The sequence below is a fragment of the Pungitius pungitius genome, chromosome 11 (assembly GCF_949316345.1).
Source record: "Pungitius pungitius chromosome 11, fPunPun2.1, whole genome shotgun sequence".
Classification (NCBI taxonomy): Eukaryota; Metazoa; Chordata; class Actinopteri; order Perciformes; family Gasterosteidae; genus Pungitius; species Pungitius pungitius.
In genome coordinates this window covers 7,821,532-7,840,401 of record NC_084910.1, presented here as the reverse complement: position 1 = coordinate 7,840,401, position 18,870 = coordinate 7,821,532, and the positions used below count along the sequence as shown (strand labels likewise).

Genomic DNA, 18,870 nt, shown 5'->3' with positions numbered 1-18,870 from the left:
TCCACTGAAATAGAATTACCACAGATTGTGCAATGTCTTTGCAATATGTATTTTTTCTGAAAGCCAATAAATGCGTCCGAGTCCATGTTGTTTGAGAGAGCTCTGCACGAGGGGTTTTCAGTCCAGTTGGTGCCAGAAGTGAGGGGGGGGGGTTCCAGCAGCCAATGCTCGCTCGTTCTGGAGGGGGTAGCCACATGGTGCAGTCAATCGATAGGTCAAAGGCTTATCCGCTCGTCCAATAGGAGGCGTGTTGCCTGTGGTGGGCGGGTGTTTGAGCCCGCAGCCCTGGAAGCCTCTGGATGATCCGCTGCAGCGGAACCACACGGGATGGAGGACTTGTGAATGCTCGGCGTTGGGGACATTCTGCCGGGACACGTTGAGGCCCAACCGGCGTCGGCAGCTAACGGTCCGAGGTAAGCGAGTGAGCTCGTGGTGGAATATGAATAAGTACAAAAGTACCCCCTGTATATGTGTGAGGAGACATTCAAACAGGTGTCCTCATTAGTTGTAAATAGTGACCCGGACTTGTGTTTGATGGACGGACCCGAGTGATGCGTCACCCTCATAATGTGTCCCCCCGGTGTACCCCACTACAGGGCCTACTGACCTGTACACCCCAGGAGGCATGAGGGGTCCGAGTGCGCGGTGAGTCTCACACAGAGGGGGCAGGAATCGGACCGGCGGAGTCCCGGGACACATGGTGCCGTGGTGAACAGAGGACCGCAGGGACGAACCCGACTGCTGGTCCCGTGTGCGGAGCCGCCTGCGCTCCACTGCTATGAGACACCTGGGCGCGACACCATGAAGGAGAAGTCCAAGAACGCGGCGCGGACCCGGCGGGAGAAGGAGAACAGCGAGTTCTACGAACTGGCCAAGCTGCTGCCGCTGCCGTCCGCCATCACCTCCCAGCTGGACAAAGCGTCCATCATCCGGCTGACCACCAGCTACCTGAAGATGCGGATAGTCTTCCCCGAAGGTAGGCGACCCAGGAACCGCCTCATACATCAAGCCGTTCATCGTAGTGAGAAGTAGGGTTGCTATTTTCATTCTCGGCCTCCCGGGCCACCGTCCTTAGCTTCTACCACTTGGCCATATACTGGTTATTAATTGTAGTTACCGGTACGCTCTTTTATTACCATTCAGAATTGTCTTTGTTTAAAATGTGACACTTTCATTAATACATAATTTTAATTATATGTTGTTATTTTTAGCAAGTGGCCAAATGTAATTTCCTAGATTGTAATTTAAAGTTTTAAGAAAATAAAAAATTGAAAAATTGAAAAAGATGTGACGTTGGAACCAAAAAGCCTTTTACATTCTCTGGAAATTCATATGAGCAGTGGGAGTTTATTCTAGAGCAGATTTATTCTATAGAAAGAGCGTTGAGAAGAACTGATGGGAAAAAAAACCTTTTTGAATGGTTTATTTTTTACAACCCCAGTAGGTCACTTCACTTCGCTTCTGATGGCTGTCTAATAATACCGTACATTCCATATAAACATGACTAAATGAATTCAACCAGTCAGCAGCAGAAGTCTCCTGTCCCCCGGCCCTCCTGTCCGTGTCCCCCCACGTCCCCTGGATGGCAGATTAGATGAGATGAGGCTCCTTTCTGCGTGACTGCTGCAAAGCCGCGCATATTAGTGTGTGCACGTGTGATCCCTCCACATATGGAGCTCCTTGTAGCAGTAATGCAGGCACAGACTCACACAAAGGGAACATGGACCCTCATTCTGTGATCATGCCTGCTTTCATAGGCTATTTGATTATCACCACTCTCAATGTCAACATTGAGGTTGATCAAAGCTCTTCATTATATTAGAATATTTTACATTTATTTCTTTTATCCGTGGTGATGTCTCTTGAATCTCCACTACAAAAGTACAACCCCATACACGACCTGGATTCCATCTTAAAATCTAAAAATTATTATTATTATTGGCCCATGAAAGTGAAAATAAGATACGATTCTTATATGCATATAATACATTGGAAGAGATGCAGCGTTGTAAGAATATACATTTTATCAGATGAATGGCACTAATGGGGTCTCTGGTGGACGGATCAGAGACCCTTCATTCAGGACCGTTGAGACACATTGTGTGTTGTGTCCATGTTTAGTCTGGAGACATGCGTGCTCTGCATAAACACAGGGACTCGATAGCTCGATTCGGCACAGGTCTGGTTCACATGTTACTCTTGTAACACACACTCCACCACTGGCCATGTGTGATGACTCAAGCAAAAGAAGCCCCTCTGAGAGGGCAGCAGTTTGGAATAAGCCGGGAGAAGAACAGTAAAAACACAGTTTCTGTGTGTTTGAGGAGTTGGGCTGGGGGGTAATTTATGACACCCATAGTGGTCACTGGGGACCTTTGACCCACGTTGTCCATCCTGGGTTGGATTACATGACACCCCACACCACAAGCAGAGGGAGGCTAAGGTCAGCTTTTAGTCCACTTTACTGAGTATTTCAATGCATTTATTTATCTTTCTGATGTAAATAGCAGCTTGGACCAGAACGGAAATAATAAATCCCAGCTTCAGGTTCCTCAGCAGATGAATAATTGTTTAAATATGCAACATTTTATAATAATTATTGCAGTGCTGTTGTCAACTGAGCCTGTTCATTATTCCACATGGAGCTTTTCTTTTCTCTGTCAATTCACGGTTCAAATTATGATTTATTTCAACGCAAATGTGGATTCTACTCTCTGCAACAATATGATAAAATAAATTAACATTACTATTATTATTTGAATTATGTAATTATGTTTTGAAATGTACTAACGGAACACAGCAGAATTGTATTATTATTTTTGCTCGCAAGTTGTGATCAATTGACTAGATGTATCTAGCATTTCTTTCCATATGGATTCATTATGTGTAGCTCTGCAGCCCTTTAGTTTTGTATTGTGTGTGTGTGTGTTTGTATATATATATACATATACAATTTTTTCGTTGAACACTGGTCACCAGATGATTAAAGAGAACAAGTCGACGAATCTGCTAAATAATGACAAAAAAATAGCTGATATTAATAATAAAACAAATTACTCATGATTGTAAATTGTAAGCATTCGATGTGATTAATAATAAAATAATGGAAATAACCAGTTTTGCGTGGATTTAAATTAAATGATAAGAAGCGCGGGTCTCGCGCAGCTTTCATTGTGACGCACAATAACAGAAGGTGGTATGTGCACGGCATGCCCCCGTAGCCGCATGCTGTATGGATCATGCTCACGCGGCTTTCTGCAGGGACGCACGCGCCGCGTGTTTCACAGTAAAGGATTTTCATTTTCTTCCGTCTCGTCTGGTTTTTAATCCAATCGCTAAACAGGAAGCTCGATATCGAAGTGATTTGGATTGATCTAATCAATACATATGGTCCTTTATTCATGGGTGGACTTCGTGTCGCGTTTTTTTGGGCAAAAACACGGCCCTCGTGCAGTCAAAATAAGATAAATAATATGACAATAACAGTAACACTTCGTGGAGGCCCACGGGGCCCCGTGAGGACTAATTGAAGCTTTTACAGGGGTCTAAGAGCCAGATGATGACATCACCAGTCTAACTATTTATTACTTTCTATCTGGGCTCAGTTTATTTAACCCCGTGTCCGATCCGCGCGATAATCACCTCGAGTGTCTGGATTTGCGTCTCTTTGCCCTCTACGAGCCTTGCTCAGTTTATCTTACATTAACTGGATAAAAGTGCAATATTCAGTTATAGATATAAACCAAACCCTGAAGACACGTGGGAGTGAAAGCAGCTCTCTCCCTAAAAGTAAAAGAGATCATATGAAATTATAAAAAATATAATATTTGTGGGGTTTTTTAAATATGCAATATAATCTTTGACAAATTCGATGTCTCTGCAAAATATATGCGGTTTCCTGTACGTCCCTGCCACTACACTCTATCATTTTTTCTTCTTCTTGTGAAACTCTGAATACTTTTACCAGACATAAAGAAATGATTAAAGACAAAAAGTCGGGGAATCATCCGTGCTAAATAATACATATATACATACATATGTATGTCATTACGGATATATATATATATATACAGACATTGTGAGCAGGAATATTAACAAGAATATTAAATACAAGTGAAGTGCAGGTTGTAAACAATATAATTAGTGAAAGAAAAATCTCCATTATTTATTGCTATTATACAATTCAAATAGTATGTAGTATTTATGTATTCGTTAAGTGATGCAAAGACCGTTGTTAATCTTTATAGACATGCTGTAGTTCACCCAATGGTTCTTTTTGTGATTATTTAATGCAACTTATTTGTCTAAATATTATATACAATTATTGTGTGCTATATGATGGATGAATAACATTGCCTTACTTTGTGAAACCAGTTCATAGACTGGATTATCAGTATTTGTTTTTCTTTAATAAAAGCCTGAGCAGTTGTAGTGATAATGCTGCTGTAATAAAATATTATTTAGTTATGAATCCACTTCTTTTATTAATAGCAGTCATAGTGAGCAGGCTGACTGTAGAATCTCTCGTTGTGGTTTCCTTTTAGCTTCAATTGGAAACTCTGACATTTATCTTTCCTGTCTGTGTGTGATTTGTTTGCCAGGCCTTGGGGAGTCCTGGGGTCATGTGAGCCGCAGCTCTTTGGATGGAGTCCACCAGGAGCTCGGGGCCCATCTCTTACAGGTAGCTGAATTAACAGATCTCACACTTTCAAAACAACGAGAGAAGAATATGTGGGCTTTGGGCTTTTCAGGTGACTGAGACATAACAAGGTTACGTATAAGGCCCTTAAATGTTCGTTAGACTAAAGCCCCAGGAAATATTTAAAGCTGAGCTATTTATATGTATGATTTCAAATAATGTATGTATTATTATATGCAGGGTATGTGTGCATGTGTTAGTGCTTGTGTGTGTGGTTTGGTGTCGTCTGCCTCCTTCTCCCTCAGAGTGAAATGAGCTGAGCGCATTCCTGGTCACGCACACAGCCTCAGTCTGTCCTAAAGCCCCTCTAACATCAACGGCAACACAAAGAAGTAGGGCTGCAGGGCTACAAGGCTACACAACTAAAGGGCTACAAGGCTACAAAACTAAAGGGCTACAAGGCTACAAAACTAAAGGGCTACAAGGCTACAAAACTAAAGGGCTACAAGGCTACAAAACTAAAGGGCTACAAGGCTACATAACTAAAGGGCTACAAGGCTACAAAACTAAAGGGCTACAAGGCTACAAAAGTAAAGGGCTACAAGGCTACAAAAGTAAAGGGCTGCAAGGCTACACAACTAAAGGGCCACAGGGCTACAAAACTAAAGGGCTGCAAGGCTACACAACTAAAGGGCTACAAGGCTACAAGGCTACAAAAGTAAAGGGCTGCAAGGCTACACAACTAAAGGGCCACAGGGCTACAAAACTAAAGGGCTACAAGGCTACAAAAGTAAAGGGCTGCAAGGCTACACAACTAAAGGGCCACAGGGCTACAAAACTAAAGGGCTGCAAGGCTACACAACTAAAGGGCTACAAGGCTACAAAAGTAAAGGGCTGCAAGGCTACACAACTAAAGGGCCACAGGGCTACAAAACTAAAGGGCTGCAAGGCTACACAACTAAAGGGCTACAAGGCTACAAGGCTACAAAAGTAAAGGGCTGCAAGGCTACACAACTAAAGGGCCACAGGGCTACAAAACTAAAGGGCTGCAAGGCTACACAACTAAAGGGCTACAAGGCTACAAGGCTACAAAAGTAAAGGGCTGCAAGGCTACACAACTAAAGGGCCACAGGGCTACAAAACTAAAGGGCTGCAAGGCTACACAACTACAGGGCTACAAGTCTACAAAACTACAAAACTAAAAGGCTACAAGGCTACAAAACTAAATGAGTACAGGGCTACAAAACTAGGGCCGCAGTTAAATGAAAGGAAAATCTTCTTTCTTGGCCTTGCTCTGCGGACCTAAGATTTATTTTTTTATCGAACTTTCACCGAGCTAAATGAAATGCAAGAAAGAAGAAGTTTTTAGTTGATACAAATAGGGTGGACAAACATGTTAACCACTCATTGTAATACATTTTGATTCACAACAGCAGAAAGTGAATCTTCCAAAAGGAGAATACATGGGAATCATCAGCTGTGCATTTCAATAACATTGAGCATTATTGGGCGTACAAACTGGTAACTCAGAGTGTAGTTCAGTTCTTCCTTTAGAGCAGTGGTGTCAAGCTCCTTTTAGGTAAGGGGCCACATAGTGCCCACTCAAGTGGGCCATACCAGTAAAATCATAGGCGACGGTTTGGTCGACCCGCTGCCCTTGAGTCACACATGTGAGTTAGAGCTACATGGCGTTGTTATTTTTGTTCATTTCAAGCTGTTTAAAATCGCTTTAGATGATGTTGTTACAATAGTCAGTCTGCTGTGACAGTGTCTCTAGCTTAATGATTTGTAATCATAGCTACAAGGCACTATAGTTTATATACTTTGTTCATCCAAATGACATTAATTTAAATAAAGACAAATTTATTTTTGCCTTTTGTTGATATCAAATGAATGAATCTTCTTTTTTTCAGACATTAGATGGCTTCATCTTTGTGGTTGCTCCGGATGGAAAAATAATGTACATCTCAGAAACGGCATCGGTCCACTTGGGCCTGTCGCAGGTTGGTTTGACAAACTGTCTGTTGTTGATCCCCTCTGGTGTGTTGGCCCCGAGGAGTCACAGTTCTGAGCCGAATGTTCATTTCAACAGGTGGAGCTCACTGGAAACAGCATTTATGAATACATCCATCCAGCTGACCATGATGAGATGACAGCCGTCCTCACAGCTCACCAGCCTTACCACTCACACTTTGTCCACGGTAAGATTGTTGTCCTCTATATGACACAGAGCCATGAAGCAGTTGTACATTTTATAACATGCAGCTTTTTGGAACTCTTTGCAGAGTATGAGATGGAACGCTCCTTCTTTCTGAGGATGAAATGTGTCCTTGCTAAAAGAAATGCTGGTCTCACCTGTGGAGGCTACAAGGTAGGAGGGCTGTTCTGCTGTCTTTACTTTCTCTATTACGAAGGAGAAGATCACTCATGTCTAGTTGTTGGAATGCTGCTTTATACATATTAGTCATATTTTTTATTTTTTTTTCAACTCAAATTCTTCAACTTTCAAAGCCTTCTACTTTGTCAATCTTTTAGCTACAGCCCCCATTTCACTTTAACATATTGACAGAAGCCTAAACTATTTTAGAAAATCAGCTTTTTGATATATATTGAACTTTTTTCAATATCACTGATTATGTTTCTTGAGTTTTTCCGTTTATGACCTTTACATGGGTTTGTGCTACAACAACTTCTAATACTATTACAATTACTACTACTAGTAGTAATACGTCTACAACTGATACCACTACTACTGTTACACTATTACTAATTATACTACTAATATTTCTACTACTAAAATTACTACTACTACTTGTAATACTAATAGTAGTAATACTAGAATTGATTGTACTACTCCTTCTACTATTACTACAAATACTGCTATTACTCGCAATTCTACAACTGATATTACTACTGATAATATCACTACTATTTTTGTACTTCAATTTTTATTACAATCTCTCTGTTACTGCTAATCTTGGAAATCCTTTCAGCTTTCCTAATTTCTGAATTTTCAGCAATTGAAAAAAAATGAATAAAGTCAAATCACAAATCTTTTTACATGTGTGTATAATAAGTACTTACCTGTCCTGTTGGTTGCCAAAGAAACAGCTCCCATGTGTGACTGAGGTTGATCCTCCAAATAGATTCCTGTTGACCATGCTAGATATCTGCTTGTATTGAAGTATTCATCTCTGCTCGTCGCTCAGCACTGCTCATGGAATGACTGAGAGGGATCAGCCTCATAGCACCATGTCCTTGTCTTCTGTAAAAGGGACATTTCTCAACTGTTGGGAGGCCTAGTTGAGGGTCAGTTCACCAGCATCATAATACATGATATGGCTACGTTGTCTTTATAGAAGTGTAGGATGATCCTTTTTGATGGTTTCACATGCAGCAGATGGAACGTTTGACTGCTGACAAAGACTCTGTGATTTAGTTAAAAGCTGCGTGACCTGCAAACAAGTGCTCCTTGAGTTGAGTTAGTTTAACGACACACTAATCTGGTTCCCAGTTAATTTTCCTTCTTTTTTATGGTAACCCCTCAAGTACAGAAGGGTGTCTCTAGTTCAGAGGAGTTTGTAGTATCACAGGAAAACGCACAACCACAAAGTGGAGTAACACTAGGGCTGATAAAGCATATTCAAATAGGAAGAAGATTTTTGTATTTATTTTGTAATTATTCATACTATGACCGAGTAATAGCCATGTAATTCATTGTGTGTCCATCTATGAACTGTTGGCTTAGGTGATCCACTGCAGTGGCTACCTGAAGATCCGTCAGTACAGCCTGGACATGTCCCCTTTTGACGGCTGCTATCAGAACGTGGGGCTGGTGGCTGTCGGCCACTCGCTGCCGCCCAGCGCTGTCACCGAGATCAAACTGCACAGCAACATGTTCATGTTCAGAGCCAGCCTGGACATGAAGCTCATCTTCCTCGACTCACGGTACCCTTCCTCTGCACCAAGTGGTCACCATGTGCTACTTCTGTGTGTAAATATGGGACGGCTTGATGATCCCTGTCAATGTGTGTTTGTGTGTGTGTGTTGCTCAGGGTTTCAGAGCTGACCGGCTACGAGCCACAGGATCTCATTGAGAAGACTCTCTATCATCACGTCCACAGCTGTGACTCCTTCCATCTGAGATGTGCTCATCACTTGTGTGAGTTTTTCCTTTCTACCAAATATCTCTCTACACACACACACACGCACACACACACACGCACACACACACACACACACACACACACACACACACACACACACACACACACACACACACACACACACACACACACACACACACACACACACACACACACACACACACACACAGTTCCAGAGGATTGGGGATTCTATAGATACTGGGCCATTTCATCCATCCACTTTTCCAAAAATCACTGTCTTTGTCTCATCACGTGTGAGTGAAGTCATTTCCTTCCTTTTAGAAAGTACTCTTGCTTTTTACCCCATTTCACACCCCACTGTGTTTGCAATCTTGTCATGTGTTATAATTTCAAAACACAATTAGTTATTCCTTGTAGCGTTAATGCATTTCTCCCCAAATGTCCCCTCCATTCTTCTTCATTTAGAATTTTTAGAGCTGTTTCCTTTTTCAAAAATCAATTTGTGGTAAAGGTTTTCTCTTGTATCTGTGTGAGTATTTAATGACTCATAATTAGAAAATGAATGGTTAACTGTTGCAAAGGCAACATCACTGGGTCACATTGTATCCTAAGCAAGTGACTCGACTGAGTTGACAGTATTGTGGTAGTCATCTGTGAATATGTTAAGACTGTGTCTAAGTATGATTTCATTTGGGGGTCCATGTCTTTTGGTGGAAGCTCGCTATATCATCGTTATTCATTTGTGGAATTTACATGTATTTTCTTAGCTTTGTCTGAAGACTTCATAATCCCTTTTCGTCAATGTAGTAAAATAGGAACTACCACATTCTGTTGCTTTGGTTCATGTATTTAGTTGGGTTATTTTAGTATATAATTCAAGATTGAGTTATTTTTTAATCCATTTGACTGTATAAAGGACAATGCAGGAAACAGACTGTGGGAGGATCATCATGTTCATTGTATTTCCACTTATTGAGGTCACAGGCATCATTGCAGGAATCTGAGCAGTAAAGAAGCTGGTTTTAGGCTCCCTTGCTGTTTGTTGCTGTGATGTTACATGTCACGTTACCTTCTTATGCCACATTACCATATGCTATTTGTACAATCATGAGACAATATACAGGCCATCCGCTCTCAGAGGAACTTTTACTTTAGTAATGCTGTGTATATTTGTTCTCCCATCAGTCATCCTTTGCTGTCATTTCTTGCCCCTTGTGTTTTAGTGCTGGTCAAAGGTCAGGTCACCACAAAGTACTACCGCTTCTTGGCCAAGCAGGGAGGCTGGGTCTGGGTTCAGAGTTATGCAACAATTGTACACAACAGCCGCTCATCCCGACCTCACTGCATCGTCAGTGTCAACTACGTCCTCACGTGAGTATCTGTCTCAGTACCTGAGAACTTGACCGTGGCTGTCCTAATCCTCCCCATCATGACTAAATGAGATTGCATTGATATATTCCCACGCGGCTCAGAGATCTAGTGAGAGAAATAATCTGAGGAAACATCATGTTTCTCTGACTCTTTTAAATTGGAGCCTTCTCATTTCCAGAGTCCAACTGTTTTTATTTTGACCTTTGACTGTTTAGGTTCCTCCTTTTTTTAACAAATTGGAAGATTGACAAATGAAATCCCTAAATACAAACAAATCAAACATACTCCATCTGCATCAATGAGATGAGCTGCTGTAGCCTCTCTTGTGGTACAGCTCTTATTTTAAAACAGCACCGAATGTGAAATAACAAAAAAAAATCCCCAACAAACCGTTGATGAGTAACATTTATTTTAAACTGTAGAAATTAAACCTCATACCTGGGTCCTGGGTTTTGTGCTTCACAGACAGTGTAGAAGTCTAAAGGTACCAACTGGTTTTTCTGTTTTACGAGGTCTTTGGCCGTACAGTAAAGGCAGCATGTCAGAAGTATTCAATAAGATGTCCACGGTGTGTGACAAGTGATGCTCCCCGAGTGTTTCAGAGAACTGATGGATGCCTGGAAGGCACCCACTGCTGACCCTCCAGCAGCTTACAGACACATCCTGGTGGTGGAAGGTTTGAGTCCCCTTCGGTTCAGCTGGTTGCTGTCAGTGTGAGTGAAGGACAGCTCACATCTACGTTGTACTATCATGAGATAATGAGTGTTGGAACTAGAGATTTACTGGGAAGCAATTAACAGGAGGCTTTCTTAGAAATATTTGACATGCATTACTTTGTGGAAGCCTGGCAACGAAGAGGGTTTGCTGGGTCCTATTTATCGTTTTGAGTTAGAAACAAATAAAGTGCGATAATGACACAACCGGAACTCTTATGGAGGCTGACATTCCTGTTGTATCTCAGTTGTCTGCCAGTTGGGTCACAATGTCTGACCCTTTAGTTTGCGCTGTGTGCTCATGTGCTTGGTGTTCACTGGTGGGGTTTGTCTAAGACTAGCAGAATATGTACAAATAGGAAGGAGCTGAAGCATATCTGACTGGGCTTAGATTGCATGTGCAAACAGTGGGACAGCGCAAGTTGCTACCTGAATCATCATTGCACTCTTTTTAGTAAGTGAGGAATCGCATAAAAGGCTCCATCACAGAGCAGCTCTGTGTTCATGATGAGATCTTATTGGAAAAATGTGTATGACAGTTATTTGGGTCAATTACAATTATTTAATTTCCGTTAAACTCCTGCTTTTCAGTTCTGATCCTTTGCAGCCAAATTAGGCTGGTCCTTGTCCACAGTTCTTCTCCTACATCCATCTACACCTTTTAATCCAAATGACAAGTAACACATCTTAACATAAACCAGTATTCAACTGCATTTACCTTTTGATATATACAGCAGAGGACTCCTTTAAGACAGATATTGTGTAACATAAAAACTGTCCGTTAGGCAACAAAGGTTGGGGACCCCTGATATAAAGTATATATATTCTATTTGTTTGGGGTGTCTTCTGACCATTTAAAGCTTTTTAACCCATTTATACTGTGATGACAGGAGCTACCATACTCTGTGACACCCGTCCAGTAGCTAACATTCACACATAGGACAGCTACAGCTGAAACTCTAAAAATTAGAATATTGTGCAAAAGTTAATTTATTTCAGTAATTCAACTTAAAATGTGAAACTAATATATTATATAGACTCATTACAAGCAAAGTAAGATATTTCAAGCCTTTATTTGATATCATTTTGGATGATTATGGCATACAGCTTATGAAAACCCCAAATTCAAAATCTCAGAAAATGTTTGGCAGTATGGGCAGGTGCCAAGTCCTGCCGGAAAATGAAGTCAGCATCTCCATAAAGCTTGTCTGCTGAAGGAAGCATGAAGTGCTCTAAAATGTCCTGGTAGACGGTTAAGTTAAATTACTGAAATAAATTAACTTTTGCATGATATTGAAATTTTTCGAGTTTCATCTGTATTTGGGGTTCAGTGAGAAGAACCCGCGTGGAGTGGACCACCGATTCAATTCAATTCAATTATTTTGTATAGCCCAAAATCGCAAATTACAAATTTGCCTCAGAGGGCTTTACAATCTGTACACATGCAACATCCTCTGTCCCGAAACCCTCACATCGGCACAGGAAAAACTCCCCAAAATATGAAAAAACCCTTCAATGGTGAGAAAAAGGGAAGAAACCTTAGGGAGAACATCAGAGGAGGGATCCCTCTCCCAGGATGGACGGACTGCAATGGATGTCATGTGTACAGAATCAACAATCCTCCGATCCTCTGAGTGAAGGACCACAGGGGCACCACTACCATCCAGGCTTGTTCTCTAAATTCTAGATGTCTGCCCCCACATTGGGGACAGGTTTGTTGACAGGCTTCACAGCAGCGGGACAAAGACCCTTGTCCCCGGATTTGGTCTGCTGCAGGCTTTTCATAAACATTGATGTGACAGTTCCCCATGATAATATCCCACTCCTTGAACAGTGTGGCTGCACGGATTGAGCCCCCCAGCAATGGTGGATGTGGGCAGGAGCCACTCTGAGACGCTTGGTGTACTCAGCCGATGATAAGGACGCTGATAAGGCTACTTCACCTGCATGTGAACTCCCACTGTGTGTTTAGCTGTGATAACCTGTGCTCCTCCTGTCCCTGCTACCACCACCACCTGACGGGGATTTAGCAATAGAAGCCTGTCTGCTGCAGAAAGCACACCTTTTACTGTGTTTAACCAGGGTTTGACTTTTTTATCTTCTTTTAAGAACAAATGAGGGAAAAACGTTGTTACCAAAAATACCTGTTGGAGTGTGGACGAGGCCACTAGAGTGTTCAACAGTGTTGGTCACAGGGTCTCCCAGTTTTGGAACTGTTCCCTCATTCAGTGAGTCCCATCCACTGCTGTGCTCATCCATTATCTTTAGGACCCAATGTAACTAATGCCAACACATGTACGTGTGAGTCTGAGCAGAGACACTGAGACAGAGGGGAGATAAAATAAATAAAAAAGTTATTTTTTGTAGCCACAAGTTCTACTAAGAGGGCTTTCCAATGTGTACACATGCAACAGCCTCTGTGCTTTAAAACCAGTAATGTGACTAATAATGGTGTTAGAAGCAGTCGAGTGTCAGCAGGACACTTCAGGAGGCAGGAACAGGGTCCAGATAGAACCACGATCCATCACCTTGTAGGCAAGGGGAAGTACCTTATAATTCTATTCTTAATTTTACCAGCACAAGAGTAATATGATCCCACACACTGCTTAGTGCGGTTATTAAATTGCCGATCCAATGTAACAGGATGTGATGGTCAATGGCTTGAATGCAGCACTGAGGTCACTTTTATGTGGTCAACAAACCCTTTCCAGGTTTCCTGTACACAAACGTGGGGAGATCTGTCACACTTTAGCCAGGAATGAATTGCCCTAACCCCGCAGTGAGACATCTCAGCTACTCCTCTGGGCCGCTTTAGTCAGACATAGCCTTTAATCTCCCCGTGTATTTAATTGGACAGCTCTCCCTCTATGGAGTGTTTGTTGAAGGCCTTGCTGCAATCCTTCTGGTGAAACAAGTTTCCCAACAGCCGCGTCAAGGCCCCCCCCCCCGGCTCTAACTGATGAACACATGGCTGTTAGTGTTCTTTAACAGGGAGTGGATCCCTGTGGTGTGATTACACAGCGTATTCCATCCAGGACACAGAAGTAAAGGTAGCAGGAACCAACCGCATGGACATTGTGCTTGTGTTTTCAGGGAGACGGAGTATAAAGGCCTGCAGCTCTCTCTGGACCAGGCCACATCCAAGGCCTCCTTCCCCTACAGCAGCACCACCGCCAGCCTTACATTGGACTGCAGGACTCCCAAGAGCAGAGTGTCCCGGCCTAGGACCAAAGCCAGGCTCTCGCCATACATCCAGGTGAAGATGTAACGTCTTACTGTAGTTAGACAGCATCACCTGGTAGGAGGAGGAAAACTTGAGGTAGCACTTAGTCATTCAGGTATCACTCATTTGGAGAGAGCATGCAGCATACATCTCTGTTAAAATTGGCCATTGTTTTAGTAGTATTTTATGTTGTGATGACATTTGGTAGCAAGATTGCCTTCAGCCAGATTATCTAAAGCCCTTCATTTTAGAAAGGACTGAAAGGACAGCTGGTTTGTACTGTAAGGAGTCAGTGGGGGGCTTCTGGAGTTTCTTTCAATCCTGCACAGGATTGTAAATTAAATTGAAAGCAGGTTGTCTTTTGTGATGATATGTGACTCATATTAGTTTTTTTAATCATTTTTCTACTTTCCATTGATTTTTGAAGCTGTTGTAAAATGACTAGCTCTGCTTAGGGAACTGATGTAGTGTAAGTAGAAAACAATGCCAACTTATACATTCATTTAGCAAATAATGACAAATAAAGACGGTGGAAGATGACTAAGGTGGACAGTAGTAGAAGTCGAGTCAGTTGAGCTTTCTATAATGTCCCGTCCTGTCCCCTAGTACCCTAGTTTCCAGACGGAGCGCTCAGAATCAGACCAGGACAGTCCGTGGGGCAGCAGCCCCCTCACAGACTCGGCCTCCCCCCAACTGCTCGAGCAAAGCGAGGGCCCTGATGCCTCCTGTGTGTACAAGCAGTCGCTCTGCTACAGCCTGTCTGAGGAGCACCGTCACAGCGATGGCTACACACACCTCCACACACACGGTCCGGCCCTGACCTGCGAGCGAGGCCGATGTGAGGCGGGCCGATATTTTCTAGGGGCTCCTCCCCCTGGCACGGACACGTGGAGGGGCCCCGCTCGGTCGGTCCTGCCGCCAAGCAAGAACTCCTCAGAGAACCCAGAGGGATGTGACATTGGCACCATCCACAGCTACAATGGTGAGACCAAGGGCTGCTGTGTGCTGATAGTGTTTCCTGTACAGGAGGAAATGGGCCTATGTGCTGCATGTGGTGAAGGCGACACAAGGCTGCTCTCTTCTCTTTGTTTAATTAAACAACATTGAGATTGTGGATTCCCCTTTCGATCTGGAGTTGTTGATATTCCAACAATATGATTTATGATTTCATTTCTGCACGTCCAATGACTTCCAGCTTGCGCACTTACGAGGCCAGAAACTACGGTAGAAGGGCTGATTACAAATGTAAGATGTAGCAGTGATCAGATGGAAGGACTGCCTTCTCAATAATGTAATTAGTAAATAATAATGTAAGTCTAGTGCTCAAGAGGTGCTGAAACAACTAGGCGGTCCATTTTAGTGCTGCATGTTTCTGAAGAATAACCCACAATGTCCATCGGATGCTCAACAGACGGGAACGTTTCCACGCCTGCTGACCCATATCGAGCTCTATTTTAACTATTTGTTTTTTTTAACCACGTAAACGTACTTCATTGTTAACAAGGAGCAAATCTTCACTGCACTCATCCCATGACCAAAGCTTTATAAATAAAATGGAATACAAATAGAATTGTTATTTATTATTGAAATGATAAATACTAAAACAGCAACTTGTTAAATAAATCTAGAAAACAAACAGGAATTACAACTTTAAACCTTTAACAGCAGGAACACATGCCAGTATATAAAGCATATTAAAGGATTTAATCTTGTGTGCCGGCCCCTGACCCCTTTCACTCGGTCCTCCTGCAGGCCGGGGCCACTGGGACGAGGACAGCGCGCTCAGCTCTCCAGATGGAGGCTCAGCCAGTGACTCGGGGGATCGCTACCAGGCGGATCGCTACCAGGCGGACCCCTACCGTTGTAGCCCGCAGGAACCCAGCAAGATCGAGACTCTGATCCGGGCAACGCAGCAGATGATCAAGGAAGAAGAAAGTCGATTTCAGCTCCGCAAGGGCCCCCCAGGGGCCCCGCTGGGGCCGGCCAACGGGCTGCCCAAGGGCCCCGGACCATGCTTCACTCCTGAATACACTCAAGGGCCACTGCAGACCGTAGTGTGTCGCGGTTTGAGTCAGGGTCCCGCCCCCCTGTGCAGGCTCAGTAGTCCAGGTCCTGACCGCCTCCACAAGTCCAAAGACTACCTCCAGGCGGACCGGTCCCCCCTTTCTCTTCCATTGCACCACCCGTTTGGTCGGCCGGGTCCGTGCTCGCCTTCCCCCAACTTGGACCCAGCCCTTTACCCCCCTCACACCTACTTGGACAAGCACAAAGCCTACTCCCTGACAGGCTACGCTCTGGAGAACCTCTATGACCCAGAGAGCCTCCGGGGCTACTGCTCCTCTTCTGGTATGGGCCCCACCCACTACGACGTGACCCCTCACCTCCGCATGCCGGCAGAGCAGCCCCCCGGACATAAAGGCACCTCGGTCATTATCAGCAACGGCAGCTAACACCCATCTGACACACGCAGGCACACGGCACACAGCCAGGGTTATTGTGTCTGCCTTAGCTACAATCCCCCCCAAAAGGTTGCTCCATTTTTGAAGAGGGCAAAAGAACGTAAGAGTATGTTTCTCCAAATGGGTGCTGTGTTAGTAGTCTGGAGAGAAAAACGAGGTCCCATAATCAGGACAGTGCCTTTAGTTCTGGTAAGTAGTGTCATTGTTACTTGGAGTGTTTGGACACACTTTCTAAATGAATTGAATGAGAAAAGGTGTCCAACCTCAGGTCAGGTTCCTATTTTTAATAGTTACTTTTTGTATTTAGTGCCAGATCACAAGTAAGTAAGTCATTTAAGTCCTATAGAACAGGTGTGTACTCTGTTCTTTTATTATGTGATATCTCTCTTTAGTCATTTCTGTCCTTACATGGTCAAGTGTTTACAAAAGTGCATCGCCCAATCCTAAAGGGTCCTGGAGGTAGTCACTCGTCACCCCAACAGGAAGGTCAAAGAAAAAGAAAAGGAAGGAAGATTTTAATATCACATTGTTACAAGTAGCAGAGGACAGCTCCATACGTGACCAGCCTCCAGTTTCCAGGCCAACTGAAGTAATTGGAATGTACTGCAACACTACCGTGCACTGTAGCACTATAAAAGTAACCCCTTTTAATCCCAGTGTGTTATCGCAAATCCTGCTCTTTAAAAGGGGGGAAAGAAATGAGTACAATGGAAAGAAAATGTAAAAACAGGGCTGTGTCCCAGAATGTGTGTGTAACCTTTTGCACTATGAAAGATGAAGGGTTGCCCCTGTTGGGGAGACATGAGTAGAGGTAGAGTTTGGTTCACAGAGCACAGGTTGGCCTTGTCCTTTTTAAACTTCACACTCTAATATGCAAAGCCATTCGCTAGATGTGTCATTTCTCTCAATTATTGGTATCTTGCAGAAAAGTAAATGCAGTAAAGAAAGAGGCAGACCCATGATGACTAACAGGCACATGATCATTCTCATTGTACAGATGGGAAGTCTGCTGCTTTCATATCTGATACAGTATTTGATTGGCAGGACAATAGAACCACACACATTCTACTGAATTCTCATAATCTACGAGAAACATCTGAGGACATGACAACATTTATATGTTTTATTGTTTCCCACGATGATATATAAATGAGTGCAGGAAGGTGAACCGACCATATGCAAATCAACCCATTGCAATGCCAGGCGAGGCAGCTTGATTGTGTTCCTGAAGCAACTGTTGGTTATTGTTACGTGGGCATGTTTGGTAAACAGGAATCAAGTTTTCTCTTGGAGTTTTTCCTCCTCCTGAGTCATCAGATGAACCTATATTTATACAAGTTTGGATTGATCTTTTTTCATTTTGTCAAAGCCTGAAATGTGCTCCGTCTCTTAAAGTTATTTATGGTGTTCTGTAAATATAATGAAAAAGAAACTCCCGACACATTTAAGCACATGGACAAAAAATGTATTTATTGACTAAATGTTTCTTTATGATTTTTGAAATATAGCTGCAATCAAATCCAATCTGCTTGTATATTGAGTGTGTTTTTGACTGAAGCCAATTCTCTAAGAGGGCAAAATAAAATCCTTTCGCAGGGATGTGATTTAGTTTGTTTTTTATAACAAACATGGCTGTCCAAACCAATTTCCGGTGCTGACAAATGAAGCTCAGTTCTACTTGAGTTCTATTCAAAAGGCCAGCTCTCCACAGCATGACACTGGCTGTCTGCTCTGCTGTGTGAGCTCCAGCAACAATACCTTTACTAATCGTACAGCCAAGATCACAAAGCTGAGGGACGGCACGAAGCTGGAAGCTCGTCCAAATGTCACAGCGCTGTCGAGCCGCGTATTCCGGTGGACCTCAGTAGTAACGACTTTATATAATAAGATTCTTCAATAATACGATTCTGACTATCAAAGAGAAAATTGATGGTCTCCTGCCCCCAAACGGAGCCGACCCGTCCTCGGATGTAGGATCCTTGGATGCAGCCGTGGGCCCTGATACCTACTTGAATGGTTTCTCTTCCATCAACCTTGATCAACTGACTTCTACAATTTTATAATCCATCTCTTCCACTTGTCTCCTGGATCCGATTCCAACTAAGCTGCTTAAGGAAGTTTTTCCGTTAATTAGCACATCCCTACTGGATATTATGAATCTGTCTTTGTTGAGAGGACATGTACCACAGTCCTTCAAGGTAGCTGTAATTAAACCTCTTCTTAAGAAACCTACTCTAGCTCCAGAGGTGTTGGCTAACTACAGACCGATCTCTAATCTTCCCTTCCTCGCTAAGATCCTTGAGAAATCTGTCACGAATCAATTATGTGACTTTCTACA

The 18,870-nt window shown here is 43.0% G+C and overlaps 1 protein-coding gene across 1 annotated transcript; it reads left to right on the top strand.

Annotated features, from left to right (window-relative positions):
* The first annotated feature begins 193 nt into the window (after nt 1–193).
* On the top strand, nt 194–18,118 carry sim1a (SIM bHLH transcription factor 1a). The gene is made up of 12 exons (XM_037455174.2): nt 194–413; nt 597–976; nt 4,602–4,681; nt 6,553–6,642; nt 6,732–6,840; nt 6,925–7,010; nt 8,388–8,587; nt 8,695–8,801; nt 9,990–10,137; nt 13,944–14,106; nt 14,680–15,055; nt 15,826–18,118. The coding sequence occupies exons 2-12, from the start codon at nt 802–804 to the stop codon at nt 16,521–16,523; spliced, it is 2,232 nt and encodes a 743-aa protein (XP_037311071.2). The 5' UTR covers nt 194–413; nt 597–801; the 3' UTR covers nt 16,524–18,118.
* The last annotated feature ends 752 nt before the right edge of the window (nt 18,119–18,870 follow it).